At 46.0% G+C, this 18181-nt stretch overlaps 1 protein-coding gene across 1 annotated transcript in view; it reads left to right on the top strand.

Moving 5' to 3' along the window:
* The first annotated feature begins 275 nt into the window (after positions 1-275).
* LOC119957181 (SEC14-like protein 2) overlaps positions 276-18181 on the top strand; it is a 122701-nt gene continuing 104795 nt past the window's right edge. Inside the window, exon 1 of the mRNA XM_038785021.1 lies at positions 276-425. Coding sequence (XP_038640949.1) covers positions 372-425 — 54 coding nt within the window. The 5' untranslated portion in view covers positions 276-371. The remainder of the gene's footprint in view (positions 426-18181) is intronic.

Genomic DNA, 18181 nt, shown 5'->3' with positions numbered 1-18181 from the left:
AAGAAGTCGATTTGGCTATTGTCAGGATATTAATTATCTGGAAACTGGCCCTTGAGCCCAAGTAATTCAACAGGACGGTTACAATTTAGTCAGTTCGGATACTTTTTTGAAATGGAGACGATCGATTCAAATGGGAAGCCTTTGTACTCGATGGCGCAATTGTAATTTTAAAGCCAGCATCATTCAAAGTGGCATTGCGCTGTGTTCATGGTGTGAAAAAGAGCACGTTGTCATACAAACGGATACACGGCCCTGTATATATGTCAGGCCAGCAGAGGGAGGGATGCTGTAGGAGAGAGAGAGAGAGAGAGGCGTTTGCTAGGCGTCAGGGGCGAGGCGGAGCGGAGCGCCATTCTGTCAGATCAGCTGCGATGAGCGGAAGGGTCGGCGACCTGAGCCCCAAACAGGCTGAAACTCTCAGCAAGGTAAGGGACAGGGGGGTCTGCACTGCGGCCGGCCGAGGAGTCACAGGTTTTTAATAGATCGAGGGTATCCTAATAACAGATTCTCTCAACACTGGGGCAAGTGAAGGTCTTGCTTATTTCCTATTGTTGCGATTACACATTGTCAGTTTCATTTCTCTGCTGTAGCTAGTCCGGGGAAATCGACCACTGCTCTTCAAACATAAACCTCGACTTTGCACTGCAGGGCCCTGTGAGGGAGCAAAACAAAAAAGGGCAGCAACTGGGCTGGACACCGCCGGAGGTGAGGGACTGGAAAGGATTCAAAACGATTCTGTTCCTTGCACTGAGCCGCGGGGATGCTGGTCACTTTGTATCCAAGGGAAATAAATGCTTTGGGGGGGGGGGGGGGGGGGGGGATATGCAAATGGATGCTCAGGTTATTACAGGTCACACTCAGAAACTGGGTGCGCACAATCCGCCCCGATAAGCACTTGAGGTGTTGTTGCTGTCTCAATGGGCAGCTTCCTGAGAGATACTGGGAGGTGCTAGTGGGGTTATCGCTCGCCCTCAGCTTTCAGATACAGCTTTACATAATTAATGGTGTGGAGGCGCCGGCGTTACTGTACATAATTAATGACATTGAGAATGTTGTGATAGAGGGATGCCCCATCTCAGACCACCTTGTCACGGTGGCGTGGGTGGAAGTCAGGGATTATACACGCGGCGAGGTATCACAATTTGTATTACTGTGTGGCTGCGGTCATTGCAAAGGGACATCTGTGTTTGGAGATGTTGCAGCAGTGACTAAATCTTGTCTCCGACACTGCGGGAGGGCATCACATGAACAATCTTACAGGGAAAGCCAAACAAAATAAAAGGAAGAATCAGCCTCTTTGCATTCTCTCCCCACCATATGGTAGACTTCAGAGCGGCGGTGGGAATCAGTTTGGGAGAAAGGGTACCGATGGAACATATTACGGGGGGGGGGGGGGGGCAGAATTTCCTGGGACTGTGCACCATAGCAGCGTCACATCTATGGCGTGTGTCTGGAAATTGAGGGGGCGCAAGTGACCCAGGTCTTCACTTGTTAACAAAATGCCCTGGGAAGGTGGCACGGTGGCGCAGTGGTTAGCCACGGCTGCCTCATGCCGCTGAGGACCCGGGTTCGATCCTGGTCTTGGGTCACTGTCTGTGTGGGGTTTGCACATTCTCCCTGTGTCTGCGTGGGTCTCACCCCAACGACCCAAAGATGTACTGGTTTGGTGGATTGGCCACGCTAATTTCCCGCTAATTGGAAAAAAAAGAATTGGGTACTCTAAATTTAAAAAAAAATGTCTACACCTCTTCCCAACGAATCTTGGCAAAACAGTATTCCACTTTGAAAGCTCCACCCCAACTGTAAGATCAATGGCCACGCCTGGTGGAAACTAAAACTAGAAAAAGACTGTGGAGAGGGGGACAGAGCTAATCTGTTTGAAGGGTTTTCATCAGAACTTGGAAATGTTAGAGATGTAACAGGTATTAAGCAAATAGAGGGGAAGGGGAGGGGGAGACAGGAGAGATTAAATGAAAAAAGGGGTAAAGATACAAAGCGAAAGGGTGTGGTAATTGGACAAGAAAATAAACAAAAGGTGGTTCCAGCAGAGATGTGAGTGGAAATGGCCGAATCACCAGCTGTGGCTGAAGTGGGGGTAGAGACTGAGATCAGAAAATGTTGAGCTGATGGTTGAGTTCTGAAGGCTGTAAAGCGCTTGATCATGCTTACAAACTGAAGAGAGGTGTTCCACAAAATGGTCATCCAATCTGGGTTAGGTCTCCCAGGTGCAGACCACACCAACAAATACAGTATATGAAATTGAAAGAAGTACAAGTAAATCGCTGTTCCACCTTCAAGGAGCGTCGGAGCCTTGAACAGTGAGGGGGGGGGGGAAAGAGGTTTACAGGTAGATGCTGCAATGCGTGGATAACGTGGAACCTGTGGACGTGCTGTACTTAGATTTCCAGAAGACACTTTACATGTCGCCATATCAAAGATTATAGTGGAAAATAGGAGCCCTTGGTGTAGGGGATAACATTAGCGTGGATAGAAGGTATGTTGGCTAGCAGGATGCAGAGAGCAGAAATAAATAGGTCATTTTCAGGTTGACAAGATGTGATGAGTGGAGTACCGCAAGGATCAGTGCTGGGGCCCCAACTATTTACACTTTATACAAATTACTTAAGTAGCCAAACAAGTCTGCAAAGGAGCATAGATAGGTTAAGTAGGTAAGCAGAAATTTTGCAGATGGAATTTAATGTGGAAAATGTGAACTTGTCCAGGAAGAATAAAAAAGCACCATATTATTTAAATGGAGAGAGATTGCAGAATTCTGAGATACAGAGGGATCCGGGTGGCCTGGTACATGAATCAAGAAAAGTTAATCTGCAGATACAGCAAGTGATTAGGATTTTGTTTATTGTCACGTGTACCAAGGTACAGTGAAAAGTATTTTAGTGCAAGCAGCTCAACAGATCATTAAGTACGTGAAAAGAAAAGGAAATAAAAGAAAATACATAATAGGGAAAAGATTAGAGTGATTGTCAGATAAGTAAAAAGTGGATCTGTTGGGGAGAGCTCGCAGAGAGTCGCCATGCTCCAGTGTCATCTTGTGAGATTAGGAAGGTAATGGAAAGTTGTTGTTCATTGCAAAGGGAATGAAATATAAAAACAGTGACAATAATCTTTATTGTCAGAAGTAGGCTTACATTAACACTGCAATGAGGTTATTGTGAAAAGCCCCTGATCCCCACACTCCAACCCCTGTTCTGGTACACTGAGGGAGAACTCAGAATGTCCAATTCACGTAACAAGCACGCCTTTTGGGACTTGAGGGAGGAAACGGGAGCTCCCAGAGGAAACCCACGCAGACACGGGGAGAACGTGCAGACCCCGCACAGACAGTAACCCAAGCCAGGAATCGAACTCGGGTCCCTGGCGCTGTGAAACAGCAGTGCTAACCACTGTGCTGTCGTGCCGTCCATATTTCCTACAGCTGTACAGGACATTGGTGAAATCACATCTATGATACTGTATAATTTTGGTCTCCATATTTAAGAAAAGATATAAATATGTCAGAAGCATTTTAGAGAAGATTCATTCGACTGATATCCGTGATCTTAGGAGAAAAGGTTGACAGGTGGGGCCTGTATCCATTGGAGTTTAGAAGATTGAGAGGTGATCTTAGTGAAACATATAAAGATCCTGGGGGAACTTGCCAGGTGGACTCGAAAAGGATGTTTCCTCTTGTGGGAGAGACTAGATCTAGAGTTTACAGTTTAAAAATAAGGAGTCTCCCATTTAAGACAGAGATGAGAAGATTTATTTTCTCTTGGAGGGTCGTAAATCTTTGGAACTCTATTTCCCAGAGAGTGGTGGAGGCAGGGCCAACAAGTATTTTGAAGTGGAGATGCCAGCATTGGACTGGGGTCACAATAAGAAGTCTCAGAACACCAGGTCCAACAGGTGAAGTCACCTGATGAAGGAGCTGCACTCCGACAGCTTGTGATTTCAAATAAACCTGTTGGACTTGAACCTGGTGCTGCGAGACTTCTTAAAGTATTTTGAAAGCAGAGGTGAGTGCCAGGCAGGAACATTGGGTTGAAGCCAAAGATCAGCCATGATCCTATTGAGTGGCGGAGAAGGTCCGATGGTCTACTCCTACTTCTTAAGTTTTTGTGTTCTTGACATCAGGAAGTCACAGGGAGTTGGCAAAATGTGGAGTTGAGGCAACAATCAGATCAGTCATTATCTTTTAAAGATAATTTATTGAAGGCGTATCCAAAGCATGTAGAGAATACAAAAACAGGAACAATCCATAACATTAAACAACAACAAACACCGCATAACATATTAACAATACATATAACTCTATAACAATACAATAAAACAGGAGTCCCCTATATATACAAATATGAAGCCAATGCCCCCAATAAAAAAGAGTAAACAAAATCTTTATTTCTTATTAAAACAAAATAATGAACCCCCCCCCCCGCCCCTTAACAATCAACAACATTACTATTCCCCCTTTCCCACCATGACAGCAGGATCCTCAGACACACCAAAGATAGCTATCCATGGAGAAGGCATGGCCACTACCCCTACCACTCAAGACAGTACATCCGCAACACCCTTCGAAAACTCCCTAGTTTTGGACAGGACCAGAAAATGTGAGCATGGTTCGCAGGGGATCTGGCAGATCGTGCACATTGATCAGCCACATCCGGGAAGAAACAGCTCAGCCTAGCCGGGGCACAACACCCTCCCCCCCCCGGAATGAACCTCAACTACTTGCTCAAAAATGCCCTTATCTGGAGATACCTAAACTGATTACCGCTGGGCATCTGATAGGCCTCCGCCAACGCAGTGAAGTCTGCAAACCTCCTACCGAAGAACAGGTCCTCAAAGCAGTGGACCTCAAGCAGTCCCATTCCTTAAACCTGGCATCCAAGCTTGCTATAATGAATCAGTGATTGCCACTAATCGGAACCTTCCTGTATATGCCCTCCAAGCCAAAATGTAATCAGCAATGGTTCCAAACCCTCAGAGTGGAGACCACCACTGGGTTTGATGACTACCTACCCGGTAAGAAAGGAAGGGGAGCCGAAACCAAAGCCCTTAAGGAAGTCCGTCTACACGGAGCTCCTCCATTCTACACTGTACCAGCCCTTGGTCCAACAACCATCTTCGGACCATAACAATATTAGCAGCCCAGTAGTAACATTGAAAATTAGGAAGGGCCTCCTCTCCAGACAAACTCATTCAATACGAGGGACCCTCGCCGCCCACACAAAGCCCAAGACAAGTCTATTAATCTTTCTCAAAAAGAATTTGGGCAGAAAGATTGGGAGGTTCTGAAAAACGAAAAAGAACTTCAGCAGGATCACCACATTAATATTCTGGACTCTCCCAGACAAAGATTGAGGCAGACTGTCCCACCTTTTGAACTCCTCTTTCATCCCCTCTACTAAGCATGTCAGATTGAGTTTGTAAAGTTGCGCCCAATCCCGCGCCATCTGAATTCCCAAATAGCGAAAGCACTTTCTAGACAGGTGAAACAGGAGCCGACTCAAACACCCCTTCCATCCTGTGGAGCCAATTAAGAACATCTCACTCTTTGCCGTAAAGTAACCCCGTTAATGGAGATGCTTGCCTTCGGGCTGAATATAGCAATTCAACCAAATCCCTGCCCCAATCCAAACCATTCCAAAACGTCAAACTCTACTCGGTCGAATGCCTTCTTGGCATCCATTGACAACAGAACCTCCACCTCATTTCCTCCAGCGAGCATCATGATAATATCAAGTAGCCTTCAAATATCAGGTGCCAACACTCTGCCTTTTACAAAGCCTGTTTGAAATGGAAAAAAAAAAGAAATGAAAATCACTTATTGTCACAAGTAGGCTTCAAATGAAGTTACTGTGGAAAGCCTAGTCGCCACATTCCGGCGCCTGTTCGGGGATGCTGGTCCGGGAATTGAACCGTGCTGCTGGCCTTCCTTTGTCTGCTTTAAAAGCCAGCTCTTTAGCCCTGCGCTAAACCAGATCCTCTCTAAACACTTCTGGCACACAACCCTCAATACGGGTGGCCAAGATCTTGACCAGAAGCTTTGCATCAACATTCAGGAGGGAAATCGGATGGTAACATTCACATTGCTCAGGATCTTTGGCCTTTTTTTGGATAAGAGAGATGGAGGGCTACGATTGTTCGGGGGAAGCGAGCCCCTTTCCAGCACCTCATTCTACATCCGTACCATCAAAAGACCCAGTAGCGTACCAAAACATTTATAAAATTTGACTGGGATCCGTCCGGTCTCGGGACCTTCCCTGACTGCATCAAATTCACATATCCCAGCAGCTCCCGCAGACCTACCGGAACCCCCAGTCCTTGCGCCCTAGCCTGACCCATCATCGGAAACTCCAACCCATCTAGGAATCTACTTCTCAGCTTGTACCCTGATGGCGGTTCTGATTGGTTTACCCTTCGTTAGAAGGATGCAAAGATTTTGTTAATCCCCACAGGGTCCATGACCACCTCTCCCCCCTCATCCCTAAGTCCACCTATAACCCTAGCCACCATCTGCTTCCTTAGTTGGTGGGCGGGCATCCTCCCAGAATTCTCCCAATGTTTGTACAAGAACCCACTGGCTCTGTGCAGCTATCTCACCTCATTCTCTGAGATAACCAAATTAAACTCCTTCTGGAGCCTCTGACGCTCCCTCAACAGTACTTCATCCTATGATTCCAGGAATCTGTGGTCAACTGCTAGGATCACCTCCATCCATCTCGATTGTTCTTTTCGCTCCACCCTTAGCCTATGCGCCTTGATCAAAATAAGTTCTCCCCTTACCACTGTCTTCAGTACCATCCGTGGCACTCTGGCGGAGAGCTCACCAGTGTCATTCTGATCTGTATAATTACAAATTCAGGGAGTTAGGAGTTAAACTAAAAAGTAGGACCTCAATGGTAGTAATCTCAGGATTGCTACCAGTGCCACGAGCTAGTCAGAGTAGGAATGTCAGGATAGATAGGATGAATGCGTGGCTCAAGAGATGGTGCAAGAGGGAGGGATTCAAATTCCTGGGGCATTGGAACCGGTTCTGGGGGAGATGGAACCAGTATAAACTGGATGGTCTGCACCTGGGCAGGACTGGAACCGATGTCCTGGGGGGGGCGTTTGCTAGAGATGTTGGGGAGGGTTCAAACTAATGTGGCAGGGGGATGGGAACCGATGCAGGAAGTTGGAAGGTAGTAAAACGGGGACAGAAACAAAAGGCAGTAAAGGGGAAAATGTAAGGCAGAGAAGCCATGGTCAAAAATCAAAAAGAGTGACAGTACAAGATACAGTGACTGAGGGGAGCTCAGTGAATAGACCCAGTAATACTAAAAGGAATAAAACGGGAAGTAAAAACATTAATTGTAAGCGACACGGCAGGTTGTTACATGAAGATATGGGTTCAACGACAAGGAAAATTAGGAGAAAAGTTAAGAGGAAATATAACTTAGGAGAGTTTACTGATCGAGGTGTTAAGATTCAAAACAGAGGTAAAAAAGCCAACATAAGTGTACTTTACTTTTTTGATGGCGCAAATCATCGTGAATGACTATGATTTAGTGGTCATTACTGAAACATGGTTAAAGGATGGTCACGACTGGGAGTTAAATATCCGAGAGTATCAAACTATTTGGAAGGACAGAGTGGATGGTAAGGGAGGTGGTGTAGCTCTGTTATTTAAGGATGACATCCGTGCAATAGTAAGGGATGACATCGGTGCTATGGAGGATAAGGTTGAATCCATTTGGGTGGAAATCAGGAATAGTAAGGCGAAAAAGTCACTGATAGGAGTAGTCTATAGGCCACCAAATAGTAATATTATGGTGGGCAGGCAATAAACAAAGAAATAACGGATGCATATATAAATGGTACAGCAGTTATTATGGGGGATTTTAATCTACATGTCGATTGGTTTAACCAGCTCGGTTGAGGCAGCCTTGAGGAGGAGTTTATGGAATGTATCCGCGATAGTTTCCGAGAACAGTATGTAATGGAACCTACGAGGGAACAAGCGGTCTTAAATCTGGTCCTGTATAATGAGACAGGATTGATTCATGATCTCATAGTTAGGAATCCTCTCGGAAGGAGCGATCACAATATGGTGGAATTTAAAATACAGATGGAGGGTGAGAAGGTGAAATCAAATACTCGTGTTTTGTGCTTAAACAATGGAGATTACACTGGGATGAGAGAAGAACTAGCTAAGGTAGACTAGGAGCAAAGACTTTATGGTGGAACAGTTGAGGAACACTGGAGAACCTTCCAAGCGATTTTTCACAGTGCTCAGCAAAGGTTTATACCAACAAAAAGGAAGGGCGGTAGAAAGAGGGAAAATCGACCGTGGATATCCAAGGATATAAGGGAGAGTATCAAATTGAAGGAGAAAGCATACAAAGTGGCAAAGATTAGTGGGAGACTAGAGGACTGGGAAATCTTTAGGGGGCAATAGAAAGCTACTAAAAAGCTATAAAGAAAGGAAAGATAGATTATGAGAGTAAACTTGCTCAGAATATAAAAACAGATAGTAAAAGTTTCTACAAATATATAAAACAAGAAAGAGTGGCTCAGGTAAATATTGGTCCTTTAGAGGATGAGACGGGAGTTTTAATAATGGGAGATGAGGAAATGGCTGAGGAACTGAACAGGTTTTTTGGGTCAGTTTTCACAGTGGAAGACATAAATAACATGCCAGTGACTGATAGAAATGAGGCTTTCACAGGTGAGGACCTTGAGAGGATTGTTATCACTAAGGAGGTAGTGATGGGCAAGCTAATGAGATTCACTAGGTTAATCCCAGAGCTGAAGGGGTTGGATTACGAGGAGAGGTTGAGTAGACTGGGACTGTACTCGTTGGAATTTAGAAGGGTGAGGGGGGATCTTATAGAAACATATAAAATTATGAAGGGAATAGATAGGATAGATGCGGGCAGGTTGTTTCCACTGGCGGGTGAAAGCAGAACTAGGGGGCATAGCCTCAAAATAAGGGGAAGTAGATTTAGGACTGAGTTTAGGAGGAACTTCTTCACCCAAAGGGTTGTGAATCTATGGAATTCCTTGCCCAGTGAAGCAGTAGAGGCTCCTTGATTAAATGTTTTTAAGATAAAGATAGATAGTTTTTTGAATAATAAAGGGATTAAGGGTTATGGTGTTTGGGCCGGAAAGTGGAGCTGAGTCCACAAAAGATCAGCCATGATCTCATTGAATAGTGGCGCGGGCTCGAGGGGCCAGATGGCCTAGTCCTGCTCCTAGTTCTTATGTTCTTATGAATGACACCTTCCAATCTCTCACATAATCCCTTATCTGTGAAGAGACCAACGTCTAATCCCCACTGGCGTCTAGAAGTGGACGGATTCAAGGGCAGTATGGTGGCGCAGGGGGTTAGCACTGCGGCCTCATGGCGCCAAGGTCCCAGGTTCGATTCTGGGTCCCTGTCCATGTAGAGTTCGCATATTCTTCCCGTGTTTGTGTGGATTTTGCCCCCACAACCCAAAGGTTGTACAGGGTAGGTGGATTGGCCACGCTAAATTGCCCCTTAATTGGAAAAAAATTAATTGGGTATTCTAAATTTATAAAAAAAAGGAAGTGGACTGTTTCTCCTCCCGCAGGTCTACCCAGTCAGGGGTGTGATCAGACATCACGATCGACGAGTACTCTGTCTGCGCAACTCCAGGAATCAGCGACTTCTCCAAAACAAAAACTCTATTTGGGAATAACATTTGTGAACAAGGGAAGAAAAGGAAAACTCCCTCACCATAGGCCTCCCAAACCACCCCCCTCCCCTCCCTCACCATAGGTCTCCCAAACAACCCCCCCTCCCGAGCTGCATGAATTTCAACAGCTCCCCCAGCCATCACCAATGTCCTCCCAGACCTGGAACTTGATCGGTCTAACTCTGGATCCAAGACAGTATTAAAATCCCCCCCAAAATGAGTCTGTGCGAATCTAGGTCCCAGATCAGGGACAAACCTGCCTCATAAAATCCATATCATCCCAATTCGGGGCATATATATTGCACAGTACCACTGGGGAGCCCTCCAACCGCCCACTTACCAACACATATCTACCACTCGGATCCGCAATGAACCTCTTCATTGAAAAGTACAACCTTCTACATATCACTACGGCAACCCCTCTCGCCTTCATATCCAGACTAGAGTTATACACCTGGCCAGCCCTTCCTCTTCTCAGTCTAGTCTGGTCTGCCATCTTCAAATGAGTCTCCTAAAGAAAGATCAAGTCCGCCCACAGGCTCTTCAGATGAGCAAATATGCACAACCTTTTAACAGGGCCATTCAGGCCGCACCTAATGAGGTCACTGCCAGGCTTCCATTGCCATCTACTCCCGGATCGCAGCACCTTAATAAAACTCAGACCGTCAGCTATTCCATACCCCCCTGCCAAACTCCACCCTCCCCACCCAAAACTTAAACCAAAAGACAGAAATATACGAAGTCCTATCCTCCTCACACCATTTTGTCCCCCACATCTCTTCCGTTTACTGGTTTTCACGCCAGCGTGGTGGGCCCCATGCGAAGCCCACAGCCACTCTGAACCTGCTAAAGCACCTATACCCGATCCCAGACAAATAGAAAGGAAAGTGCCTGAGTAAGTAGATACCTCCTCCCACCCAGTTCGTGAGCACAGTCCCACCTCAAAAGAACAAAGAAGGAAGCCGAGAGGAACATAGTAACAGTATTAGAATACACAACAATGAAACTAACAATACAGTCCCCAACAACTCAGAAGAAGAACATTTGAACAGTTTAACATATTTACAAGGTCTTGAAGAAGTTTATCTGCCTCCTCAGGGGTGTCCAAGAAGTATTCCTGTTTACGGAAGGTGATCCACAAGTGGGCTGGATACAGCATACCAAATTTCACACCTTCCTTGTGGAGAACTGCCTTGACTTTATTAAAACCGGCACGGCGTTTAGCCAGTTCCACGCCCCAATCGGGGTATATCCTGATAATGCTCCCCTCCCACGCGCTTTTCTTTCCCTGCCTATCCCATCACAGGATTTTTTTCCTTGTCCAGGAATTGATGCAGACATACCACCATTGTCCTTGGTTGTTCACCTGCTTCTGGTGTCCTTCTCAGCACCTTCAATGCGTGATCCACCTCTGGGGGACGATTAAAAACTTCCTCCCCTACCAGCCTCCGCAGCACCTGTGGCCCATACTCTGAAGATTGTGAACCTTCGAGCCCCTCGGGGACACCCACTATCTGGACATTGCTCTCGGTTCCCCAGCTAGTCCACTTTATCCTGTACCTTTTTAAAACTGCCGGTAATCAGTGAGAGCTCTGCTTCCATCACATCCAAACGGTCCACATGTTCGGCGACAGACTCCTCCATTTTTTGTAGCGAAGTGCCCTGGGACTCCAACTGCTGCTCAACCCTCTCCACTGCTGTTTTTATTGGGTCAATGGCCCTTACCAGGTCTTTGGATGTTTCAATCCTCTATTTGGAAATTGTGTGGTTTAGAAGTCCACTAATTGGGCTACAGACCTTTGGGCCGGGAGTACAGGCTCTGAGCCCACCGTCATCCTGCCTTCGACCCCGCTCTCCAAAAACTCCCATTCTGTCCACTGCCTTTTATTTTCCTCCGTCACTTTCCGCTGAATTCATGCTCTAGAAACCTGCCGGCATTTTCACAATGCTGAACCCGCACTTCGGGCCTGAAATCCCATCGGGACTTTAGATAAGAAAACAAAATCTCTGCGTTGGAGCCACCAAGTTCATGGTAGTCTACCGCATGGCTGCCACCAGAAAGCCACTAGTGAGAAAAGGCCTAGCTCCCTCAACCTGTCTTCATAAGACATGCCCTCCAGTCCAGGCAGCATCCTAGTAACTCTCCTCTGTACCCTCTTCCAAGCATCTCCATCCTTCCTATAATGAGGCGACCAGAACTGGACACAATATTCCAAATGTGGTCTAACTAGGGCTTTATAAAGCTGCAGCAAAACCTCACAGCTCGTAAACTCAATCCCCCTGTTAATGAAAGCCAACACACCATACGCCTTCTTAACAACCATATCAATCTGGGTGGCAACTTTGACGGATCTATGTACGTGGACCCCAAGATCCCTCTGTTCCTCCACACTTCCAAGAATCTTGCCTTTAACCCTGTATTCAGCATTCAAATTCAACCTTCCAAAATGAATCACTTCACATTTATCAAGATTGAACTCCATCTGCCACTTCTCAGCCCAGCTCTGCATCCTGTCAATGTCCTGTTGTAACCTTCAACAGCCCTCAACACTACCTACAACTCCACCAACCTTTGTGTCATCGGCAAACTTGCTGACCCACCCTTCCACTTCCTCATCCAAATCATTTATAAAAACCACAAATAGAAGAGATCCCAGAACAGATTCCTGCGGGACACCACTGGATTGGATTGGATTGGATTTGTTTATTGTCACGTGTACCGAGGTACAGTGAAAAGTATTTTTCTGCAAGCAGCTCAACAGATCATTAAGTACATGGAAGAAAAGGGAATTAAACAAAATTCAAGAAAATACATGAGAATACATAATAGGGCAACACAAGAGGTCACTGACCTCCAGGCGGAATACTTTCCATCCACTACCACTCGCTATCTTCTTTCGGCCAGCTAAATCTGTACCCAGACAGCCAAGTTTCTCTGTATCCCAGGCCCCCTAACTTTCTGAATGAGCCTACTATGGGAACCTTATCAAATGCTTTACTGAATTCCATATACACCACATCCACTGCCTGACCTTCATCAATGTGTCTCGTCACATCCTCAAAGAATTCAATGAGGCTTGTGAGGCATGACCTGCCCCTCACAAAGCCATGCTGACTATCTTTAATCAAACTATGTTTTTCTAAATATCCATCAATCATATCTCTCAGAATCCTTTCCAATATTTTGTTCACCACAGACGTAAGACTGATGGGTCTGTAATTCCCAAGGATTTCCCTATTCCCTTTCTTGAACAGGGGCGCAACATTCGCCTCCCTTCAATCATCCGGTACTACTCCAGTGGAGAGTGAGGATGCAAAGATCATCCCCAACGGCACAGCAATCTCCTCCCTCGCTTCCTGTAGTAGCCTTGGGTATATCCCATCTTGCCCAGGGGACTTATCTATCCTGATGCTTCTCAAAATTTCCAGCACATCCTCCTTAATATCAACCTGTTTGAGCCTATTGACCTGGTTCACACTGTTTTCACTAGAGACAAGGTCCCTCTCTCTAGTGTATACTGAAGCAACATATTAATTGGGTAATAAATGCTGGCCAAACCAGCATTTTGTTCAGTGGGAACTCAGCTGTTGGAGTGGGCGGAGCTACAGAGTCGAGCGGTGAGTATTTAAACTAGCTGCTTTGCGGGTTCAAGTCTTTACGGCGGGAACTCAGCTGTTGAAGTGGGCGGAGCTACAGAGTCGAGCAGTCAGTATTTAAACTAGCTGCTTTGCTGCTTAAACGGCGGCCACAGGGTCTTTGGGGATAAATTTGAAGAGTGACATCACAGCAAGTGCTCCAATTAGAAGTAGCTGAGAGAAATTTAACTCTTTGTGTGTTGGTAAGTATTGTGATTGGTAAGTAAAATCTTTATTCCTTTCACTTATTCATTGTTTGATATTGTATTTGTAATCAGTTAAGATAAAGTGTAAAAATGGCAGGGGATCCCAGACCCGTGTTATGCTCCTCGTGCTCAATGTGGGAGTTCAGGGACGCGGCCGATGCCCCTGACTTCTTCATGTGTGGGAAGTGTGTCCAGCTGCAGCTCCTGTTAGACCGCATGACGGCTCTGGAGCTGCGGATGGACTCACTTTGGAGTATCTGCAATGCTGAGGAGGTCATGGATAGCACATTCAGTGAGTTGGTCACACTGCAGATTAGGATTGGTGAGGGAGACTGGGAATGGGTGACCAAAAGGCAGAGAAAGAGCAGGAAGGCAGTGCAGGTATCTCCTGCGGTCATCACACTCCAAAACAGGTATACCGTTTTGGATACTGTTGGGGGAGATGACTCACTAGGGGAAGGCAGTAGTAGCCAGGCTCATGGCACCGTGGCTGGCTCTGCTGCACAGAAGGGCGGGAAAAAGATTGGCAAGGCTATAGTCATAGGGGATTCAATCGTAAGGGGAGAGACAGACGTTTCTGTGGTCGAAAACGAGACTCCCAAATGGTATGTTGCCTCCCGGGTGCACGGGTCAGGGATGTCTCAGATCGGCTGCAGGACATACTGAAGGAGGAGGGTGAACAGCCAGTTGTCGTGGTGCACATAGGCACCAACGATTTAGGTAAAAAACGGGATGAGGTCCTACAATCAGAATTTAGGGAGTTAGGAGATAAGTTAAAAAGTAGGACCTCAAAGGTAGTAATCTCAGGATTGCTGCCAGTCCCACGAGACAGTCAGAGTAGAAATTCAAGAATACTGAGAATGAATACGTGGCTTGAGAGATGGCACAGGAGGGAGAGGGTTCAGATTTTTGGGTCATTGGAACCGGTTCTGGGGGCAGTAGGACCATATCAAATTGGATGGTCCACACCTGGGCAGGACTGGAACCAATGTCCTAGGGGGTGCTTTTGCTAACAGTATTGGGAGGTTTTAAACTAATGTGGCAGGGGGATGGGAACCAGATTAGGAAGTTAGAGGTCAGTAAAGAGGCAGCAACTAAAGCCAGTAAGGTACTAGATAATAAAGTCAATGTGACGAAGGGGAAGAGTAGACAGGGAAGAGATGATGAATGCAAAGGGACAGGTGGTTTGAGGTGCATTTGTTTTAATGCGAGAAGTGTAGCAGGTAAGGCAGATGAATTTAAGGCTTGGATTAGTACCTGGGAATATGATGTTATTGGTATTACTGAGACTTGGTTGATGGAAGGGTAAGACTGGCAACTAAATATCCCAGGGTATAGATGCTTCAGGAGGGATAGAGAGGGAGGTAGAAGGAGTGGAAGAGTTGCATTACTAGTCAGAGATGATATCACAGCTGTGATTAAGGAGGGAACGATGGAGGATTCGAGCACTGAGGCAATATGGGTAGAGCTAAGAAATAGGAAGGGTGCAGAAACATTGTTGGGACTTTACTACAGGCCTCCCAAAAGCGAGCATAAAGTAGAGGTACAAATATGTAGACAGATTATAGAAAAATGTAGGAGTAATAGGGTGGTCGTAATGGGAGATTTTAACTTCCCCAACATTGAATGGGACTCATGTAGTGTTGGAGGCGTAGATGGAGCAGAGTTTGGATGGAGCATCCAGGAGAGTTTTTTTAGAGCAGTATGTAAATAGTCCAACTCGGGAAGGGGCCATACTGGACCTGGTATTGGGGAATGATCCCGGCCAGGTGGTTGAAGTTTCAGTCGGTGATTACTTTGGGAATAGCGATCACAATTCCTTAAGTTTTAGAATACTCATGGACAAAGACGAGAGTGGTCCTAAAGGAAGAGTGCTAAATTGAGGAAAGGCCAAGTATAACAAAATTCGGCAGGAGCTAGGGAATGTGGATTGGGAGCAGCTGTTCAAGGAGAAATCCACATTTGAAATGCGGGAGTCTTTTAAGGAAAGATTGATTAGAGTGCAGGACAGACATGTCCCTGTGAAAATGAGGGATAGAAATGGCAAGATTAGGGAACCATGGATGACAGGTGGAACTGTGAGACTAGCTAAGATGAAAAAGGAAGCATACATAAGATCTAAGTGAGTTAAAACTGATGAAGCTTTGGAAGAATATCGGGAAAGTAGGACAAATCTCAAATGCGCAATAAAGAGGGCTAAAAGGGGTCATGAAATATCTTTGGCTAACAGGTTAAGGAAAATCCCAAAGCCTTGTATTCGTATATAAGGGGCAAGAGGGTAACTAGAGAAAGGATTGACTCACTCAAAGCCAAAAGAGGGAATTTATGCGTGGAGTCAAAGGAAATGGGTGAGATTCTTAATGAGTACTTTGCATCGGTATTCACCAATGAGAGGGACATGACGGATGTTGAGGCTAGGGATGGATGTTTAAATACTCTAGGTCAAGTCGGCATGAGGAAGGGGGAAGGTTTGGGTATTCTAAAAGGCATTAAGGTGGACAAGTCCCCAGGTCCCGATGGGATCTATCCCAGGTTACTGAGGGAAGCGAGGGACGAAATAGCTGGGGCCTTAACAGATATCTTTGCTGTATCCTTGAGCACAGGTGCGGTCCCGGAGGACTGGAGAATTGCTAATGTTGTCCCTTTGTTTAAGAAGGGTAGCAGGGATAATCCAAGGAATTATAGACCTGTGAGTTTGACGTCAGTGGTAGGCAAACTGTTGGAGAAGATACTGAGGGATAGGATCTATTCACATTTGGAAGAAAATAGACTTATCAGTGATAGGCAGCATGGTTTTGTGCAGGGAAGGTCATGTCTTACAAACCTAATAGAATTCTTTGAGGAAGTGACAAAGTTAATTGATGAGGGAAGGGCTGTAGATGTCATATACATGGACTTCAGTAAGGCGTTTGATAAAGTTTCCCATGGCAGGTTGATGGAAAAAGTGAAGTCGCATGGGGTTCAGGGTGTACTAGCTAGATGGATAAAGAACTGGCTGGGCAACAGGAGACAGAGAGTAGTGGTGGAAGGGAGTGTGACCACTGTTGTTTGTGATATACATAAATGATCTGGACGAAGGTACAGGTGGTCTGATTAGCAAGTTTACAGATGATACTAAGATTGGTGGAGTTGCAGATAGCGAGGAGGACTGTCAGAGAATACAGCAAAATATAGATAGATTGGAGAGTTGGCAGAGAAATGGCAGATGGAGTTCAATCCAGGCAAATGCGAGGTGATGCATTTTGGAAGATCAAATTCAAGAGCGGACTATACGTTCAATTGAAGAGTCTTGGGGAAAATTGATGTACAGAGAGATCTGGGAGTTCAGGTCCATTGTACCCTGAAGGTGGCAACGCAGGTCGATAGAGTGGTCAATAAGGTGTACAGCATGCTTGCCTTCATCGGAAGGGGTATTGAGTACAAGAGTCAGCAGGTCATATTACAATTGTATAGGACTTTGGTTAGGCCACATTTGGAATACTGCGTGCAGTTCTGGTTGCCACATTACCAGAAGGATGTGGATGCTTTGGAGAGGGTGCAGAGGAGGTTCACCAGGATGTTGCCTGGTATGGAGGGTGCTAGCTATGAAGAAAGGTTGAGTAGATTAGGATTGTTTTTGTTAGAAAGACGGAGGTTGAGGGGGGACCAGATTGAGGTCTACAAAATTATGAGAGGTATGGACAGGGTGGATAGCAACAAGCTTTTTCCAAGAGTAGGGGTGTCAATTACAAGGGGTCACGATTTCAAGGTGAGAGGGGGAAAGTTTAAGGGAGATGTGCATGGAAAGTTTTTTACGCAGAGGGTGGTGGGTGCCTGGAACGCTTTACCAGCAGAGGTGGTGGAGGTGGGCACGATAGCATCATTTAAGATGCATCTCGACAGATATATATGAACGGGCGGGGAACAGAAGGAAGTAAATCCTTGGAAAAAAGGCGACAGGTTTAGATAAAGGATCTGGATCGGCGCAGGCTGGGGGGGCCGAAGGGCCTGTTCCTGTGCTGTAATTTTCTTTGTTCTTTGTTCTTTGTTCTAACCAGCGACACCCACATCCCGCAAATGAATTTTTTTTAAAGTTCAGCAATTTCAGGACTTTTCCTCTGTTCCCACACCCCTCACCTTTCTTATGTTTTTGGCTGTTGCAGATGATTCTATTTCCATTTGCACCTCTTTTAGATCCATCCTTTGTCTCTTTACTTGTCCCCTTAACACCCCATTTGCCTTCCACTGTCAAATCTTTTGTTATTTAATCTCTCCTGTTTTCCACACTATCACAATACTTTCCCTTTTGCTCTTTTTATCTTCACCTTTCTTTCCCCACCTTTGTACTTGTTTTTAGAAATTTTTTTATTCAGGCATTTAGAATTTAAACAATTTTTAAATATCAGGTTTCAGTGAGAACAGAACAATGGCCGGGATTCTCCGACCCCCCCCGCTGGGTCGGAGAATCCCCGGGGGGGAGGTGCGAATCCCGCCACGACGCCGGCTGACCTATTCTCCGGCGCCATTTTTCGGGCGGCCCCTGGATTTCCGCCACACCGGTCGGGGACCGTTGACAGCGGACCCCCCGGCCAATCTCCGGGCCCCGATGGGCCGAGCGGCCGCCAAGTTTTGGCCAGTCCTGCCGGCGTGAATTAC

The sequence above is a fragment of the Scyliorhinus canicula genome, chromosome 1, assembly GCF_902713615.1.
Source record: "Scyliorhinus canicula chromosome 1, sScyCan1.1, whole genome shotgun sequence".
Lineage (NCBI taxonomy): Eukaryota > Metazoa > Chordata > Chondrichthyes > Carcharhiniformes > Scyliorhinidae > Scyliorhinus > Scyliorhinus canicula.
This window is presented reverse-complemented; position numbering and strand designations above follow the sequence as displayed.